This window comes from Eulemur rufifrons, chromosome 9, assembly GCF_041146395.1.
Source record: "Eulemur rufifrons isolate Redbay chromosome 9, OSU_ERuf_1, whole genome shotgun sequence".
Taxonomy (NCBI): Eukaryota; Metazoa; Chordata; class Mammalia; order Primates; family Lemuridae; genus Eulemur; species Eulemur rufifrons.
Window position 1 is genome coordinate 42,334,829 of NC_090991.1, and position 16,967 is coordinate 42,351,795.

Sequence of the window (16,967 nt, forward strand, 5' to 3'; positions counted from 1 at the left end):
AAGAGTTCAAGACCAGCCTGAGCAAGAATGAGACCCTGTCTCTACTAAAAATAGAAAAATTAGCTGGGCGTGGTGGCGTCTGCCTATAGTCCTAGCTACTCAGGAGGCTGAGGCAGGAGGATCTCTTGAGCCCTGGAGTTTGAGGTTGCAGTTAGCTATGATGACACCACTGCACTCTACCCAGGGTGACAGAGTGAGACTCTGTCTTAAAAAAAAAAAAAGAAAGATGTCATCAAAGGCCTGGTATGGTGGTCATGCCTGTATTCCCAGCACTTTGAGGGGCTGAGGCAGGAGAATTGCTTGAGACAATAAATGGAAAAATTAGGCAAATGTGGTACACCTGTAGTCTCAGCTACTCAGGAGGCTGAAGCTGAATTGAGATTGCAGTGAACTATGATTGTGTCAGTATGCTGCAGCCAAGGCCACAGAATGGATGCCTGTCTCTATTTAAAAAAAGAGAAATGAGGCCTATGTTGCCCAGGCTGTACTTGAACTCCTAGGCTCAAGCTATCCTCCTGCCTCAGCCTCCAGAGTATCTGGGACTATAGGCTGTGCCACCATGCTCAGTGATTTCTCTGTTTCTCATTAAAGCTTGTTCAGGTCCTTTACCTTTTTGCTTATTTGTAATTTTATCTTTTTTACTTTATGTTGACTTTTACCATTTAGACCTTTAAAAAAAATTTGTAGTAGTCAAATTTATCAATTTTTCCTTTATGATTTATGTTATTATTATATGTTCCTGTATAATTCATATTTTTATGTCATGTTTAAAAAGTCTTTCACTCCTAGAAAGTTATAAAAAGCATTTATGTTTTCTTCTTATAATTTACATGTATGACATATGATAGAGGGTAGTAACCTACTTTTCCCTTTTTTCTACTACCTACACAAATATCTTACTGTCTTTTTATAAGTTCCCACAAATTTGAAATGTGTTTTAATCATAAATTGTGTATCTCTATTATACGGATCTGTTTCTGAATTTGCTATTCTGTGTCATTAGTCAATTTGTCTGCTCCTGTGACTGTATGGTACTGCTTTAGTTAATGTACGTTTAGATTATGGTTTTTTTTTTTTTTTGAGACAGAGTCTTACTCTGTTGCCCAGCCTAGAGTGCTGTGGCATCAGCCTAGCTCACAGCAACCTCAAACTCCGGGGCTCAAGCGATCCTCCTGCCTCAGCCTCCCGAGTAGCTGGTACTACAGGCATGTGCCACCATGCCTGGCTAATTTTTTTCTGTATATTTTTAGTTGTCCATATAATTTCTTTCTATTTTTTCAGTAGAGACGGGCTCTCGCTCTTGCTCAGGCTGGTCTCAAACTCCTGAGCTCAAACGATCCACCCGCCTCGGCCTCCCAGAGTGCTAGGATTAACAGGCGTGAGCCACCACGCCCAGCCTGGTTTTTAGAGAACTTTGATGTATGTACAGTTTGAACCCAGGAACATGGTATTGCCATTTAAGTCATCTGTTATATTTGTCTGTGAACCTGTATAGTTTTTTCTTCACATGTAGACTGAATATTTCTTAGTATTTATAGATTTTTTTTGCCATTTTGAATCTGCTTTTCCTTCCATTACATGCTTGATTATGATCAATTATTTGGTATATGAGGAAGCTATTGATTTTTGTGTATTTATTTTGTATTTGGCCATCTTACTGGTGTCCGTTAATTGTTCTAATAGGTTTTCAGTTGATTTGCCTAGTTTCCTTTGTGAATAGTTATATCATCCAAAAATGACACTTTAAAAATCTTTAATATTTTCCAATATTTATACCTTGTATTTTTTTCCTCTATTACGTTGGCTAAAACTTTTATAATGTTGAATGTGTTAATGTGTTACCCTGTCTTATTCCTAACTTTGATGAAAGGGGCTGTAGTGCAGCACCATTATGATGATATAATATCAATATTTTATATTGATTTTTGAGGAAATACTCTTTGTTGTATTAAAGATGGATACTTCCAGTTTTTTAAGAATTATCCAATGTGCAAATCCTTTTTGGCACCCAAAGAGAAGAATCATAATTTTTATCCCCAAACATTAATGTAATGAGTTACATCAGTAGATTTGTTATTGTTGAACCATTCTTTGTTATGGAATACTATACGTAATTGTGGTGTATTATTATGTTAGTATACCGTGGAACATGTTTTGCCTTTGTTTGTTTTAGATTTTTGCATCTAAGTATAATAGTATGGTGAGAATATAATTGCGAATGAATTAAGCTCTACCTATAAAGTCATAGGACAAATGTCTTAATTTTTGTTTACCTACAGAGTAGAAATAACATTTCCTGTGTAGGATTGAGGGTATTATGAAGTTGATTTGTTGAACTCTACAAAGTAATCTGTAAATTCAGAGTTATGCAAATATAGAATAGTAAAATATAATGTCATAGAATTTGCGTAAGTTACTAACTCGTTTTTAGAGAGAGGTTATAATCCAGTAATAATGTTGTTATACTCTACGTAATTACTTTCAGAGCAGTCTTTTTTTAAAAAAAAATTCATCCTATATTTGATAACTGTGTTTTAACCTATTGAATGTTTGGGTAGTATCAGATTATCTTTCTCATGTGATTTGTGTATTTTCTTCAATGTTTTCCAGCGGCGAGTAGAGCAGCCCCTTTATGGTTTAGATGGCAGTGCTGCAAAGGAGGCATCAGAGGAGCAGTCTGCTCTGCCAACCCTCATGTCAGTGATGCTAGCAAAGCCTCGGCTTGACACGGAGCAGCTGGCGCAAAGGGGAGCTGGCCTCTGCTTCACTTTTGTTTCCGTGAGTACAATGGCTAAGTTTATTCAGATCCTCAGCATTGCCTTGGAGCGCCTTGAGGAAGTTGGATTAATTATTTTGGTGGAGAGTTGAGGACACTTCTAATTCTCTATCACTTCTGAAGGTGTTCTGCTTTTACTCAGTTCTCCCTGGTTCAAGCTTCCAAGAGAGACTGCTTTGTCAAAGTCTGAGCACACAGCGGGGAAGCATAATCTTCGATTGACAAAGAAATAAAGAAAATACAGATCAAATTCCATTATAACAAAAATACTTTTATAATTGATAATAAAATCTCCAAACTCCAGCCATCACTTATGTAAATTAATATTTAAGTCAGCACAATTTTAGTGTTCAGGCAGGCATTCTATAGCAAGCTTACTGTAGGTCTTTCCCCTTCGGTATTTTGGCTGCCTGCACATTTGCCTTGCCACCCCTTTGGAGTGTTGACACAGTTACTTTTTCTAGGAATATTTAGTGACCTGTTTGCTTTGTTGAGCTTGCTTTTTTCTCCTTTGAAGAACAAGAATTTGAGTATTATGAAAATTTGATCCCATTTTAATTTGCCAAATTATAATGCCGTTTGAATCAAAAGTTGTTACTTTTCTTGGTTTCTGTGCTTTACCAGGTACCTGTTTGTTGCCCAGGATGGTATAAAAAAGAGAAAGCCCCATTGCCCTATTCCATTTTGGGGGACATCTTTTCAAATTCTTTCATTCTTACTGGTTCATTTTTTCCAATTATAATCTGTTTCCTCTTTATTTGCTGTGTGTATTCTACGAGTTATTAACCTATGTGCCAGCTGTATTCAGAAAGGCAGTGAAAATGATATGTGCCTTAAGGAAAGGAAATAAAAATAATAATATAATTAGCAAGATAGGGAACCATTTTGCATTATTTGGAATGCTTTTTTTTTTTTTTTTTTTTTTTGACAGTCTCACTCTGTTGCCCTGAGTAGAGTGCCTTGGCGTCAGCCTAGCTCACAGCAACCTCAAACTCCTGGGCTTAAGCAATCCTCCTGCCTCAGCCTCCTGAGTAGCTGGGACTACAGGCATGTGCCACCATGCCCAGCTAATTTTTTCTATATATATTTTTAGTTGTCCAGCTAATTTCTTTCTTTTTTTTTTTTTTTTTTTTTTATTAGAAATGGGGTCTCACTCTTGCTCAGGCTGGTCTGAAACTCCTGAGTTCAAACAATCCACCCGCCTTTGCCTCCCAGAGTGCTAGGATGTCAAGCATGAGCCACCGCGCCTGGCCTGGAATGCTTTCTTACAGTTATTTTAGCATTACCTCAAGAAAGAGATCCAGGAGGTCCTTCAAATAATGTTGTTTTGTGATAATGCTGATGAGGAAAAAGAATCCCAAAGACGGGCATTTTAGGTTCATTGCAATGTCCAAATGATCCCAGTCTCAGTAAATGTGCAGGGTGTGAGTGTGCCCTGTGATGGAACACTATCCTATCCAGGGTTGGTTCCTCCTTTATGCTCTCAGCTGCTGGGATAGGCCCTGGCCACCATCAGCCCTGAACTAGAGTAACTGGCTAAATCATTATCTTATTTGTTTTTATTAATCTTTATTTATATATGTATAGCTCACATCTATTTCAGTGTTTAATATTAGAAGTGTTTTGGTCTTTATTTAGAAGTTTGGTGATGTTTTTGTGACCACAAATATGCTGTAGGAACTTATCTTTTGTTTATGTCAATTAGCCTGTAGTAAAATTGGTGTTGTTATACATTTATGTTATACGTTTCACTCACAGTCGCAGTTTCCAAGAACCTATCGAAGACACTAAGCGAGAACTTAATATAATAGGACTTTTAAAAAATTTACCGAATTTTTTAATTATCAAAAGAATGGGGAAATTTTGTGTGTGAAGATAGTATACTTCTGTCCCTGAGTGACAGAGGAAATACACATAATTTAAAAATGGGAGACTTGACTGATACAATTTTGTGGAAGGGACTGACAGCACATGGAATATTTTTTTTTTTTTTTTTTTTTTTGAGACAGAGTCTCACTCTGTTGCCCAGGCTAGAGTGAGTGCCGTGGCGTCAGCCTAGCTCACAGCAACCTCAAACTCCTGAGCTTAAGGATCCTCCTGTCTCAGCCTCCCGAGTAGCTGGGACTACAGGCATGCACCACCATGCCCGGCTAATTTTTTCTATATATATTTTTAGCTGTCCATATAATTTCTTTCTATTTTTAGTAGAGATGGGGTCTCGCTCTTGCTCAGGCTGGTCTCGAACTCCTGAGCTCAAACGATCCGCCCACCTCGGCCTCCCAGAGTGCTAGGATTACAGGCGTGAGCCACCGCGCCCGGCCTGGAATATTTTCTATGAGCATGCAGTACTCTACAATTGTTTCAGAGAATGTGTGTTTTATTCACACATTTAGAAAATGTGTATGTATGTTATACACTTACTTTTGTTAAATTTTCATCCTGGATCTAACTTTCCCAGGTAACACCTTGGATAATCAAGGAGTTACTTGTCCTTTTGTTCTTTTATTGCCTTAAAAATGACCTTCTTTTCACTTGAGGGGATGTCCCTTTGTGTATTCCACAACTATTTACTGGGTACCCACTATGTGATGGGCACATAGTTAAATACACAGGATTTTGACCAGCAAGAACTTGTTCCCCTGATGTAAATCTTTCTTAAAAGGTGTGGGTATGCAGGCTTGTGGTGAGTGCACGTAAAGGACCGCCTACTCAGTCCCATCAGCTAGTACACTTAGGCTGGCAGAAGAGTAGCAGATGCTGGAGCCAGATTGTTCTCACGTGGAAAGAGGTGGTAGAGAGGAGTAACAAAATGATCATGTATGAAGAAGGAATGCGGAAACAGTATAAAAACCAGAGCCTAAATACTTTAGTCAGTTCTGTTTCTCTTTGCTTCTTAGCAGTTCCAGCCAAGACAGTAGTAATAAGTAAGCTTAGTAATATAAGGGAAGAAAAAAGTAAATGGGTTAGCATTAATATACAACAAATGTTGTCAAATCAGTAAAGACAAGCAGTTTTTGAAAAAAGACAAATGGCTAAAAACATGAAAAAGTGCTCAACTTTGGTCATAAAAGAAATGGAGAATAAAACAAGATAATATTTTTTGACATGTCAAATTGCCAAGGATTAATAAATTTGATAATCCTCAGTGTAGGTGATAGTTTAGAGACATACATCATTTTGTACAGTATATAAATTGGTACAGTCATTTGAAGAAGTTTGTAATGTATCTCAATGTTAAGTTTACATATTCTTGGTTCCAGAAATTCCATTCTCATAAAACTACACTATTTATTGAGGTATTGTTTACAATTACAAAAATCTGGAAGCAGTTTGCTTCTCTGAGTGTTACCAAGTGTATGACTTTCACACGGCTAAATCTAGTGCTCAGGTCTCAGAACTCATCTGACAGGATTCATTAGCCACAGCTGATCACGTCTTTCTTCTCTGAGCATATGCCCTATACTTGGCTCCCGCTCTTTTGTATTTTCCTCACTTCCTATGTCTGTAAATGTTTGAGTGTTCCAGGGCTCAGTCTTCAGACTCCTTTATCTACCTTCATTTTTCTTCTTAATCCCATCTAGTTCCTTTGTTATTAAAACCTAACTCCTATATGCAGAGGACTTCCAACTTTATGTCTATTCCAGAGCTCTGCCCTGAATTCCAGACCTGTGTCAGTTGCGTCCAGTCATCTCCTCTTTATGTCTAACAAGCATATCAGATGTAACGTGCAGAATTGAACTCTTCATTCTGTCCCCCTACCAAAAATCTGTTTCTCTTGCAACCTTCCATGTTTCAGTAATTGTCACTTTTTTCCTTCTAATTGTTTCAGGCTAAAAACCTTGGAGTTGTTCTTGTCTCTTCTCTTTATATTATACTCTAAATCCAAATCCATCAATAAATCTTACTGATTTTACCTTCAAAATATGTTCAGAATTCTGCTACTTCTAATTCCCTTCACTACTGCCCCTCCAATCTAAGATATTGTCTCCTATCTATATAACTGGACTCTTTGCTTCTACCATTCTTTTCTTTTAATCTTTTCTTAGCAAAACAGAGTGATGGTATTGAGACCTAAGTTCAATCATGCCACTCTCCTGTTAGAAATCCTTAAAATGGTCCTACACGGTTTGTTTTCCCCCACCCTAACATCTCTTACTTTTGTCTGCCTTCCTCAGCTGGTTACATCCACACTGGCCACCTTGTTTCCTTAAATACTGACAGTCATGCTCTCACGTCAGGGCCTTTGCACTTGCTGTTGCCTTTGCCTTAACATTCTTCCCCCAGTATCAGCATGTCCCACTCCCTCACTTCTCTGTGGTCTCTGCTTAAATTTACCCTATTAGGGAGGCCTACCCTGACCATACTGTATCAAATAGCAACTCTTCCCTGCCCACTCCACCTGTTATCTGGCTCCTAAGCCCTGCTTTGGTTTTCTCCTTAGTATTATCACCACCTGACAGGCTGTAATGTGTTTCTTTATCTGACTTCTACCCACTGGAATGCAAGGTCCATGAGGTCAAGGACTTTGCTTTGTTCACTTCTGTATCTCTGATGCCTAGAACAGGATCTGCTCTGATAGGCACTCAATAGAATTATATGTTGAATGAATTAATAAAAGCATTCTTCACAGAGGCACTGGTTAAATAAAGTAGAATAGATTTGTATAATGGAATGCTATACAGCTGACAAAAGTGAAGTAGCTTTATATATACTAACAATGAAAGATCTCTAAATATGTATTGATAAAAGTAGCAGGTGGCAGAATATTAAGAGTTTGATCTTTTAAATATTAAAAACATGTAATTTTATGTTTTAACATAGGAAATTTGAGTGGTCCCCGCCAACCCCACCAAAAGGGGTCTCACTGTATTGTCCAGGTTGGAGTGCAGTGGCTATTCACAGAGGTGATCCTAGCATACCGTAGCCTTGAACTCCAGGGCTGAAGCAATCTTCCCACCTTAGCCTCCTGAGCAGCTGGGACTATAGGTGCCCACCACTGTGCTCTCAGCTCAGGAAATTGGAGTTTTTAAATTGTAAACATATAATTTCTTAAATTGTGAAAGTAGCGCAGGTACATGGCCCGCAAGAAATTGAAGCGATGGAGAAGAGTGAAATTCTTTCCTTTACACTCCTCAGAGAGATAATTACTGTTGACAATTTATGTTTCAGATTTTTATTGTGATTACCATTTTAACCTCAAATAGTGTGTTTGATTTAATCCACATTAAACAAGATTATTTACTCCCCATTATGAAAGATAAATTTAACATACTCATAAATTTCCCCAGCCTTCTTTTCTCATCTTTCAATTTTTAAATTATTGTTACATTGCAAGTATGTGATATTTAATTAGTTATTTTAACTATAATTTAGTCTTTTTTTAAAATATAATTTTTTGTAAATTATTCTAAGACTTGAAAACAATTAAGGAGCACTTATAATAATATGATCGTTTTGTTGTTGGGCATTGCAAAACCTAATGATTTTATTGGACTCACTGCGAAGTAGACAGATCTAGTCATTGAATTAGTTTTGGATTGAATGAAACAATTCTAGTAGTCAGGATTTACTGGATCTTTTTTTCCTCCTTAATGCCAGTTCTGTTATTTCCTTAATAGGAAATGTATCTTTAAACATTTCACAGATACTTTTCAAAGGTTGATTTAAAAAAAAAAAAAAAGTTTGCTTTTTTATGCTGAAGTATTTTGAAATCTTGACCTCCTATCTAAAAATAGTTTAACAAGCACCTTCTAAAATATAGAAACATTTTCTTGAATATTCAAATTAACATTATCACACTTTTGTTAGCATCTATTTTTATGTAAAATAGAACTTTCCTCTCCTCATCTGTGCCTGTTGGGCTATAGGGGCATACAGTTTTACTAGAAAGGCAGGCTGAATGCTTAGTTGTTTCCTTTTAATTATGAATATTTTTTAAATTAAGTTTTAAAAATTTTATTTTATTTTTTGTAGAGATGGGGTCTTCTTATGTTGCCCAGGCTGTTCTCAGACTCCTGGCCTCAAGTGATCTTCCTGCCTCTAAAGTAGTTGGGACTATAGGTGCATGTCACCACGCCTAGCTACCAATAGGTTTTTGATGTCTGATAATTCCCCGTGATTTTTGTATATGTAAATCTCAGCTTGGAGCTTTGCAGGAAGGAGCTCCTTTGGAAAGAGCAAGCTGTTTTACTGCTGGGGTTTTGAGCTATGAATTTCTTTATTTCATTTTCTCTGTCAGTCTAATCCTAACTCCTTTTGAATGTTTCTTAAAAGTTCTAAAAAATTTCTTATTAAGTCTCCTTTATTTCTTAGTCCTATTATGATTTCATGTTTAAATAATATCTCTGCATTAATGTGGGATGTTGGGAGATTCAGCCTACCATCATGAATTAGGAGCCAATATTACCTTTATAATAGAAACAAAGGATAGAGAAATTTAGGGGAAAGGAAGAGGTGTGGTATTTAATTTACAACTGTAATGACTGACTTAGGTTGTGTTCTCATGGTCTCTTCAGTGACTTCTTGGGAAATCGGAAACTCTTTGTTTTCCAATTTTGCATTTCTAGTGGTTAACGTAGGACCAGGCACAGAGGTCCACATTTAATATTGAATGAATGATCAGAATTAGAGCATTTTTTTCTACCATGGATTTTTGCTGTCACATGAAGTCCTTATATTGTGTATAACCTTTTACCTTTTGAAAGCATTGTTTTCATTTTCATGAGGATTTGCTGCTTCCTAGCTGTGGCCCACTTCCTCAGTCAACTTTTGCATTTTTACTTCTTATCATTGGGCTATTTATATATGCATTTTTACAGAAAGCCTTAATTTAGAAACATCCCACTGAACTACTTTCTGGCATCCTCAGTTTGCTGGAAGAAAATAAGAACCACAAATGAGCATATAAAAAAGCATTTTATCAAAGCCTATTTACCATGTATCTAGAAACTTATGGAAGAGCCTTTTAGTCATTTGATTTTTTTTTTTTTTTTTTTTGAGACAGAGTCTGACTCTGTCTGCCTTGGGTAGAGTGCAGTGGCGTCATTGTAGCTAACTACAGCCTCAAACTCCTGGGCTCAAGAGATCCTCCTGCCTCAGCCTCCAAGTAGCTGAGACTACAGGCCTGTGCTACAATGCCTAGCTAATTTTTCTATTTTTAGTAGAGATGAGTTCTCGCTCTTGCTCAGGGTGGTCTCAAACTCCTGAGCTCAAGCAGTCCTCCTGCCTCGGCCTCCCAGAGTGCTAGGTTTACAGGCGTGAGCCACCTGGCCTGGCCTTATTTGATTCCTATTGGCTTTTATTATAAATTTAGTTCAAACAGTTGTGCTTGGCAGTCATATTTATTTAGAAATACATTTAGGGCCGGGCATGGTGGCTCACGTCTGTAATCCTAGCACTCTGGGAGGCTGAGGTGGGAGGATCCTTTGAGCTCAGGAGTTCGAGACCAGCCTGAGCAAGAGCGAGACCCCACCTCTACTAAAAAAAAATATAGAAAGAAATTAGCTGGACAACTAAAAATATATGTAGAAAAAATAAGCCGGGCGTGGTGACACATGCCTGTAGTCCCAGCTACTCGGGAGGCGGAGGCAGGAGGATGGCTTAAACCCAGGAGTTTGAGGTTGCTGTGAGCTAGGCTGACGCCAAGGCACTCTACTCAGGGCAACAGAGTGAGACTCTGTCTCAAAAAAAAAAAAAAAAAAAAAAAGAAAGAAATACATTTAGAAAGGAGAGGATTGTAAGAGCAATCTAATGATAACTAAAGGATCGAATCTTATATCTTATATCTTAGTGCAGTATAATACTTGAGTTTAATAATGAAAACCCTTAATTAGTATGAAAAGGGTGGATTTGCTGCATTTTAGAAAGAGTAAATTTTCAGTTATTTGGAATCATACAGAGCTGTATTTTAATTGTAGCTCTCCCCCTTACTGGCTGTCTAAGTTGTTTAACCTCTTTGGGACTGGGTCCTCTTTTTTGACATCTTTGAACCCTGCATTAGTCTTGTATCTTTCCCTACTGCCTTTATACATGTATACATGTTCTTTACCTGGAATGACCCTATGATCTCTTCTCTGCTTCAAATCTTAAACTTTCTCAAGATTTATTCCTAACCCTCTTGATTGTTATGTACCTTGCTATATGCTCTTTTAGCACTTATCTTGATTGTGATTATGTATTTATTATATAATTATTTATTCAGCACTTGTTTTCAACAAATATTTATCAAGTGCTTAATAAATCTTATCTTGTAGCTGGTCACGGTGGCTCATACCTCTAATCCTAGCACTTTGGGAGGCTGAGACAGGGGAATCCCTTGAGGCCAGTAGTTCAAGACCAGCCTGAGCAACATGGCGAGACCCCTCACCACCACCACCAAAAAAAAAAAAGAAAGAAAAATTAGCCAGGCATGGTTCCGAGTGCCTGTAGTCCCAGCTCCTCGAGAGGCTGAGGCAGGAGGATCACTGGAGCCCAAGAATTTGAGGCTGCAGTGAGCTATGATGACACCACTGTACTCTAACCCGGGCAACAGAGTGAGACCCTGTCTCAAAAAAAAAAAAAAAAAAAAAATCTTCTCTTGGATTGTAAGCTTCATTAGGGCGGAGTAAGAACTGGTTCTGTGGTTTATTTCCCTTAGCTGCGTACCCCTAGCACCTAATACAGTGCTTAGATATAAGGACTACTTAATAAGTAGTTGTTGAATGAATGCATAAAAATGGAGTTAATAACACTACCTACCTTCTAAGACTTCACTGCATGTGTATGAAGTGCTTAACTTGTTCACAACCTGGTTGTGATGGTCTGCTGTAGTCATTGAGAGTGGTTATTGTGGACACAGGCAGCCCCCAATTCTGGTTCCCCCACTTACTTGCTCTTTGACCCCTGCATAGATACTAACTGTCTCTGATTTGTATTTTCTTTATCTGTAAATGGAAATAATAATATAATTACCACCATAAAAGGTTTTATAAGGATTGTATGTGATAATGACAGTGAAGTTTTTGGCCTACAGTAATTTCTCATTAGGTGGTGGTTTATACCATTATGAATATGCTAATGATTAACAACAATAATCAAAAGAATATGTAGTAAAATAAATTTCATATATGTAAAAGACAGCATCCTCTAATGAGATAATACTACTATGTTTTCATTATTCAGTAATCCTCAGATTTGCTAATATTTCCTAGTTATGTATATGATAGGTCATACTGTGTTAGGCACAATTGTACTTTTTAATTTTATTTTATATTTTATTTTTTTGGAGACACGGTCTTGCCGTGTCACGCAGGCTGGGGTACAGTGGCGGGATTCACAGCTCACTGCAGCCTCGAACTCCTGGGCCCATGATCCTCTTGCCTCCCAAGTAGCTAGGACTATAGGCACGTACCACCACACCCAGCTAACTTGTATTATTTTCTGTTGAGTTGATGTCTCACTGTGTTGCTCAGGCTGGTCGCAAACTCCTGAGCTCAAGTGATCTTCCCACCTCGGCCTCCAAAAATGCTGGGATTACAGGCGTGAGCTACTGCACCTGGCCTGCACCTTGGTTTTAAAAGTACTATTGGGAATGTAATGATTGTATATTCCTGAATATCTGAATTAAATGAAACCTAAACCATATAAATTTTAAAAATGCCTTAGAATGCCCAGTCAGCAAGTGACTGGAATATTTGAAATTAGCCTGGATTTTTAGACTACCGTCCGTTCATGGATAATGAGTGTGTATTTAGGAGACTATTCTGAATGGTGGTTCGCAGTACTTTCTGCCTGGACTCACATGCATCCGCTGTACATCAGATATTTCATTAGCCTTTTCTGATGAAAGCATATAAAATACAAGTGAAAATGGCAAGTTATTACAGGAATAACTTCATTTTCTCTAATTTACATTTTTTAAAAATTCATTTATAAGCATTTGATACTTTAAACCTATTTATAGGACTGTGATTATAAAGCACCTTGTCTAGCCCTTGTGTCTCATATTTGAATTGTTTTATTTTTTGGCCACATGGCCCTGACTATTAATACTTTCATAAGAAAAGGTTTGTTTTAGATAGAAGTAGTCGTTTGCATTCATAGAAATGTTTGTGGAGAAAGATACAAAAGTTTCCTGTGATTTGTGATGTATCTTTATTATAGGCTCAACAAAACAGTCCCTCTTCTACGGGATCTGGCAACACAGAGCATTCCTGCAGCTCCCAAAAACAGATCTCCATCCAGCACAGACAGACCCAGGTAAGTCAATGATTATTACACAGTGGAAGAGAACATCTTCGTAGGAATAAATGCTAACCTAACCATATATAAAGTCCGATTCCTCTCTGTCTTCCCTGTATTTTTCCTACCATACTTCATTATCTGTGGGTATTATATTCAGAACTTGCATTGTGGGTAAAGACCTTTGGAAGGTGCTTTAACTTTTTGTGGCTTTTTTTACCTTTCTGGTGTATCGTAGCAGAAGGGCTTATACCGTAGCATAGTGTTGAGGAAAGCACACACTTTGAAAGTGTGGGTTCAGATTCTGTCATGGTAGCTTATATTTTATCTTTCTGGGCTTCAGGTTTCCTTAGTAACAAATCATCTGTAAAAATGTGGTTGATTCTAATTATCTCAGACAGTGTGTACAAAATGCCAATTAGAATAGTGTTTATGATAGACTTACACTAGATGTCAATTCCCTAATTTATGAAAATAGTTAATTTATTCCTTGTACCTGCTTACTTATTTGGCAGGACCTAGCTAAACTTCTCTAATATGTAGTACACCAACATAATTTCATCCTTAAACAGTCTTCAGAAACTCTTTTTATTTTATTTTTATTTATTTATTTATTTTTGAGACAGAGTCTCACTCTGTTGGCCAGGCTAGAGTGCCATGGCGTCAGCCTAGCTCACAGCAACCTCAAACTCCTGGGCTCAAGCGATCCTCCTGCCTCAGCCTCCCAAGTAGCTGGGACTACAGGCATGCACCACCATACCCAGCTAATTTTTTCTATATATATCAGAAACTCTTTTTAGTTTAGGGAATGTTGTGAACATTTTAAGATTATATCTGAAAAGGATGGTGTGTGTATCCTCCATTCTACAGCATTGAGTTAGCCAACAGTATACTTGGTTTTCTTGCAGCCTCTTTTGGCACTGTCTGTATTGCTTTCAAGACAGGATGTTTGGCAATCTGGGATAATTTCTTAAATCTCAGTGTACACCCCCTAGAGCAGATTTAAATTTTATTTGAATCACCAGCTTTTGGACAGTTGAACAGATTTAGATAGTGGAGCATTCAGACAACTGTTTCTCCCTTTCTGATTGCTCTCTGTTTCCACTAGATGGCACGTTTGTTCTTTAGAGGTTTGGGTCATGTGTCCTATGCAGTCTTTTTCAATTCAAAATTAGTTTCATTTTTGGAGTAATGCGTTTCTGTATTGTTCAATGCACAGTAGTTTCAGAATTCATATATTTGATTTAAGAATTAATATGTTTTTGAAGTGCAGGTGTAGCAGGTTATAAGGATCTCAGCTAAGGCTTGATGAATGGGATGAGGAAAGCAGATTTAATTTCTTGAACCATGTGATTCCAGGCTATTTGTATTATCAAATGTATTTTTCAGAAAAATAATGAGAAATGTGATGACATGTAATACTTTGAGACTAATTCTAAATTTGTTTTGCCTTTGTCTCTATAGTCTGACCTCACAATAGAAAAAATATCTGCACTAGAAAACAGTAAGAATTCTGACTTAGAGAAGAAGGAGGGAAGAATAGATGATTTATTAAGAGTAAGTATTAAAATGTGGTAAGAGATTTTATAACAAACTCTAATTGTTATGTATACTTGGATTATGTACGTATGATAGAAATAATTACTACAACCAAATAAAGTTAAAGAATAACCATTTGGATATTTTCCTTTAACTGAGGAAATCAAGAACCAGGATCATATCTATAATCTTCAAATTGGAAATTTTGTATTGTATTTTAATATTTGCATTCATAATAGAAAAATAGATACTTGGAGTGCTGTGTTTCATGTAGAACTATGGGAGTAAGTATAAAATGTTTTCCCATTCCAGAAAATTTTTTTTTTTTCTTTTCTAGAGGGGGAGAGAGGGGAGCGAGAGGGTTGAGGGGCTGAAGGAGCAGAAACTTTATTTTAATACTGTTGAACTTTCAAAACTATTTTCAAGGCCAGGCACAGTGGCCCGCACTTGCACCCCAAGCACTTTGGGAGTCCAAGGTGGGAGGATCCCTTGCAGCCAGTAGTTTAAGACTAGCCTGGGCAACATAGTGAGACCCTGTCACTGGAAAAATAGAAAAATGAACTGGGCATAGTGGTACATGCCGCCTATAGTCTCAGCTTCTTGGGAAGCTGAGGCAGGAGCATCACTTGAGCCCAGGAATTTGAGGTTGCAGTGAGCTATGATGACGCCATACTCTCTAGTCAGGGTGACAGAGTGAGATCCTGCCTCAAAACCAACCAACCAACCAACCAACCAAAAAAACTATTTTGAAAAGGCTTTTCAGCCCACTTTTTATTTTACACCTTATATAACCTATTCATCTAAAGTTTTTTGTGCTTACAAAAGCAAGTTTTACTTTTTTTTTTTTCCTTCTATATCCACTGAAGCTAACAAAAGAAAGTTTTAAAATGCCTCATCTGGAATTAAATAGATATCTCTACAATTATACCATGATATTTTAAAAATGTATTTTGAATATGCAATTTGACATGACTGACCCATTCTTTAAAAAAGGTAAAAAGTGTTCATTGTTTTTCTGTTATAAAGTTATACATGCTCTTTGGAGAATACAGAAAAATATGTCATCTATAATTCCATTAACTGGGATAAAACGTTTGGCACATTTTCTTTTGGTTATTGTTTTGAGCCATTTAGAGTATATATACAAAGGTATAAATACATAAATATTACTGACTTATGAATAAAATTTGCTTGCGTTTTTTACCTTCTCTAGTGATTTAGACAATAGCGGTTTCATTTTTATTTGTACTAATGCAGTCATCAAACTGACTCAGTGGGGCCTTGGACCTCCAGGGCTATCCTGACATGGCAAGGTGGCGATCGGCAGCCTTTCTTTAGCCAGTTTTTATCATTAGTCTTCTGGGCATGATTCTGTTTTAGTAAAGGGATCTGTCTGTTTAATAATAAAGGTAATAAAAGTCACTATGTTTGTGAATGCATCTGCCACCTAAAAACTTTAAATTATATTTCTATAATTAAAGTACAGTATAAAATATTGTATTTTGACTCCCTTTAATGTAAGACCTGGAATTTAGCACATAGCTAAACTACAAGTCTGGCTTTTATTAGTAAAGTCTGATGTGTTTATTATTATTAAATTATTGTACTTAGTATTTTATATGAGAGTAATTTCTTATATTTATAGACAGTTTTATTTTATTTATTTATTTTTTTTGAGACAGAGTCTCACTCTGTCGCCAAGGCTAGAGTGCCGTGGTGTCAGCCTAGCTCACAGCAACCTCAAACTCCTGGGCTCAAGCAGTCCTCCTGCTTCAGCCTCCCGAGTAGCTGGGACTACGGGCATGCGCCACCATGCCCGGCCTATTTTTTCTATATATTTTTAGTTGTCCAGCTAATTTCTTTCTATTTTTAGTAGAGACGGGGTCTCGTTCTTGCTCAAGCTGGTCTCGAACTCCTGAGCTGAAACCATCCTCCTGCCTCGGCCTCCCAGAGTGCTAGGATTACAGGTGTGAGCCACCACACCCAGCCTGTAGGCAGCTTTATGACCAAATTTGCAGTAATTGGTTTCACATGTTTATTTAACTTCATGTCAAAGCCCACTGACAGTATTTTTTTTTTTTATTCACCACTTTTGTTATTTATTTATTTTTTTTTTTTTTGAGATAGGGTCTCACTCTGTTGCTCAGTCTACAGTGCAATGGCTTCATCATAGCTCACTGCAACTTTAAACTCCTGGCCTCAAGCAATCCTCCGGCCTTGGCCTCCTACTGAGATTAGAGGCATGAGCCACCACATCTGGCCAGTTTTTGTCTTTTCATTTCATCTGTTGATTGGTATACATTTTCAAGTAATTATTTTTGAGCAAGGATACATCAGTGTTAAATTTTGTGTGCCAAAAGCGGAGAATTCTTTCTTCTGCTCTCCCCTGTAAAAGGCAACACTAAGATTTTTGTGTTGTAACCTGTTGTCTGTC

The 16,967-nt window shown here is 37.3% G+C and overlaps 1 protein-coding gene across 2 annotated transcripts in view; it reads left to right on the forward strand.

The window, feature by feature from the left end:
- Nucleotides 1–16,967, forward strand: part of TLK2 (tousled like kinase 2) — a 103,101-nt gene that overhangs the window by 41,309 nt on the left and 44,825 nt on the right. For both annotated transcript variants that reach the window (XM_069481590.1, XM_069481591.1), the window contains 3 exons: nucleotides 2,611–2,778; nucleotides 12,917–13,012; nucleotides 14,459–14,551. In XM_069481590.1, the coding sequence (XP_069337691.1) occupies nucleotides 2,611–2,778; nucleotides 12,917–13,012; nucleotides 14,459–14,551 (357 nt within the window). The remainder of the gene's footprint in view (nucleotides 1–2,610; nucleotides 2,779–12,916; nucleotides 13,013–14,458; nucleotides 14,552–16,967) is intronic.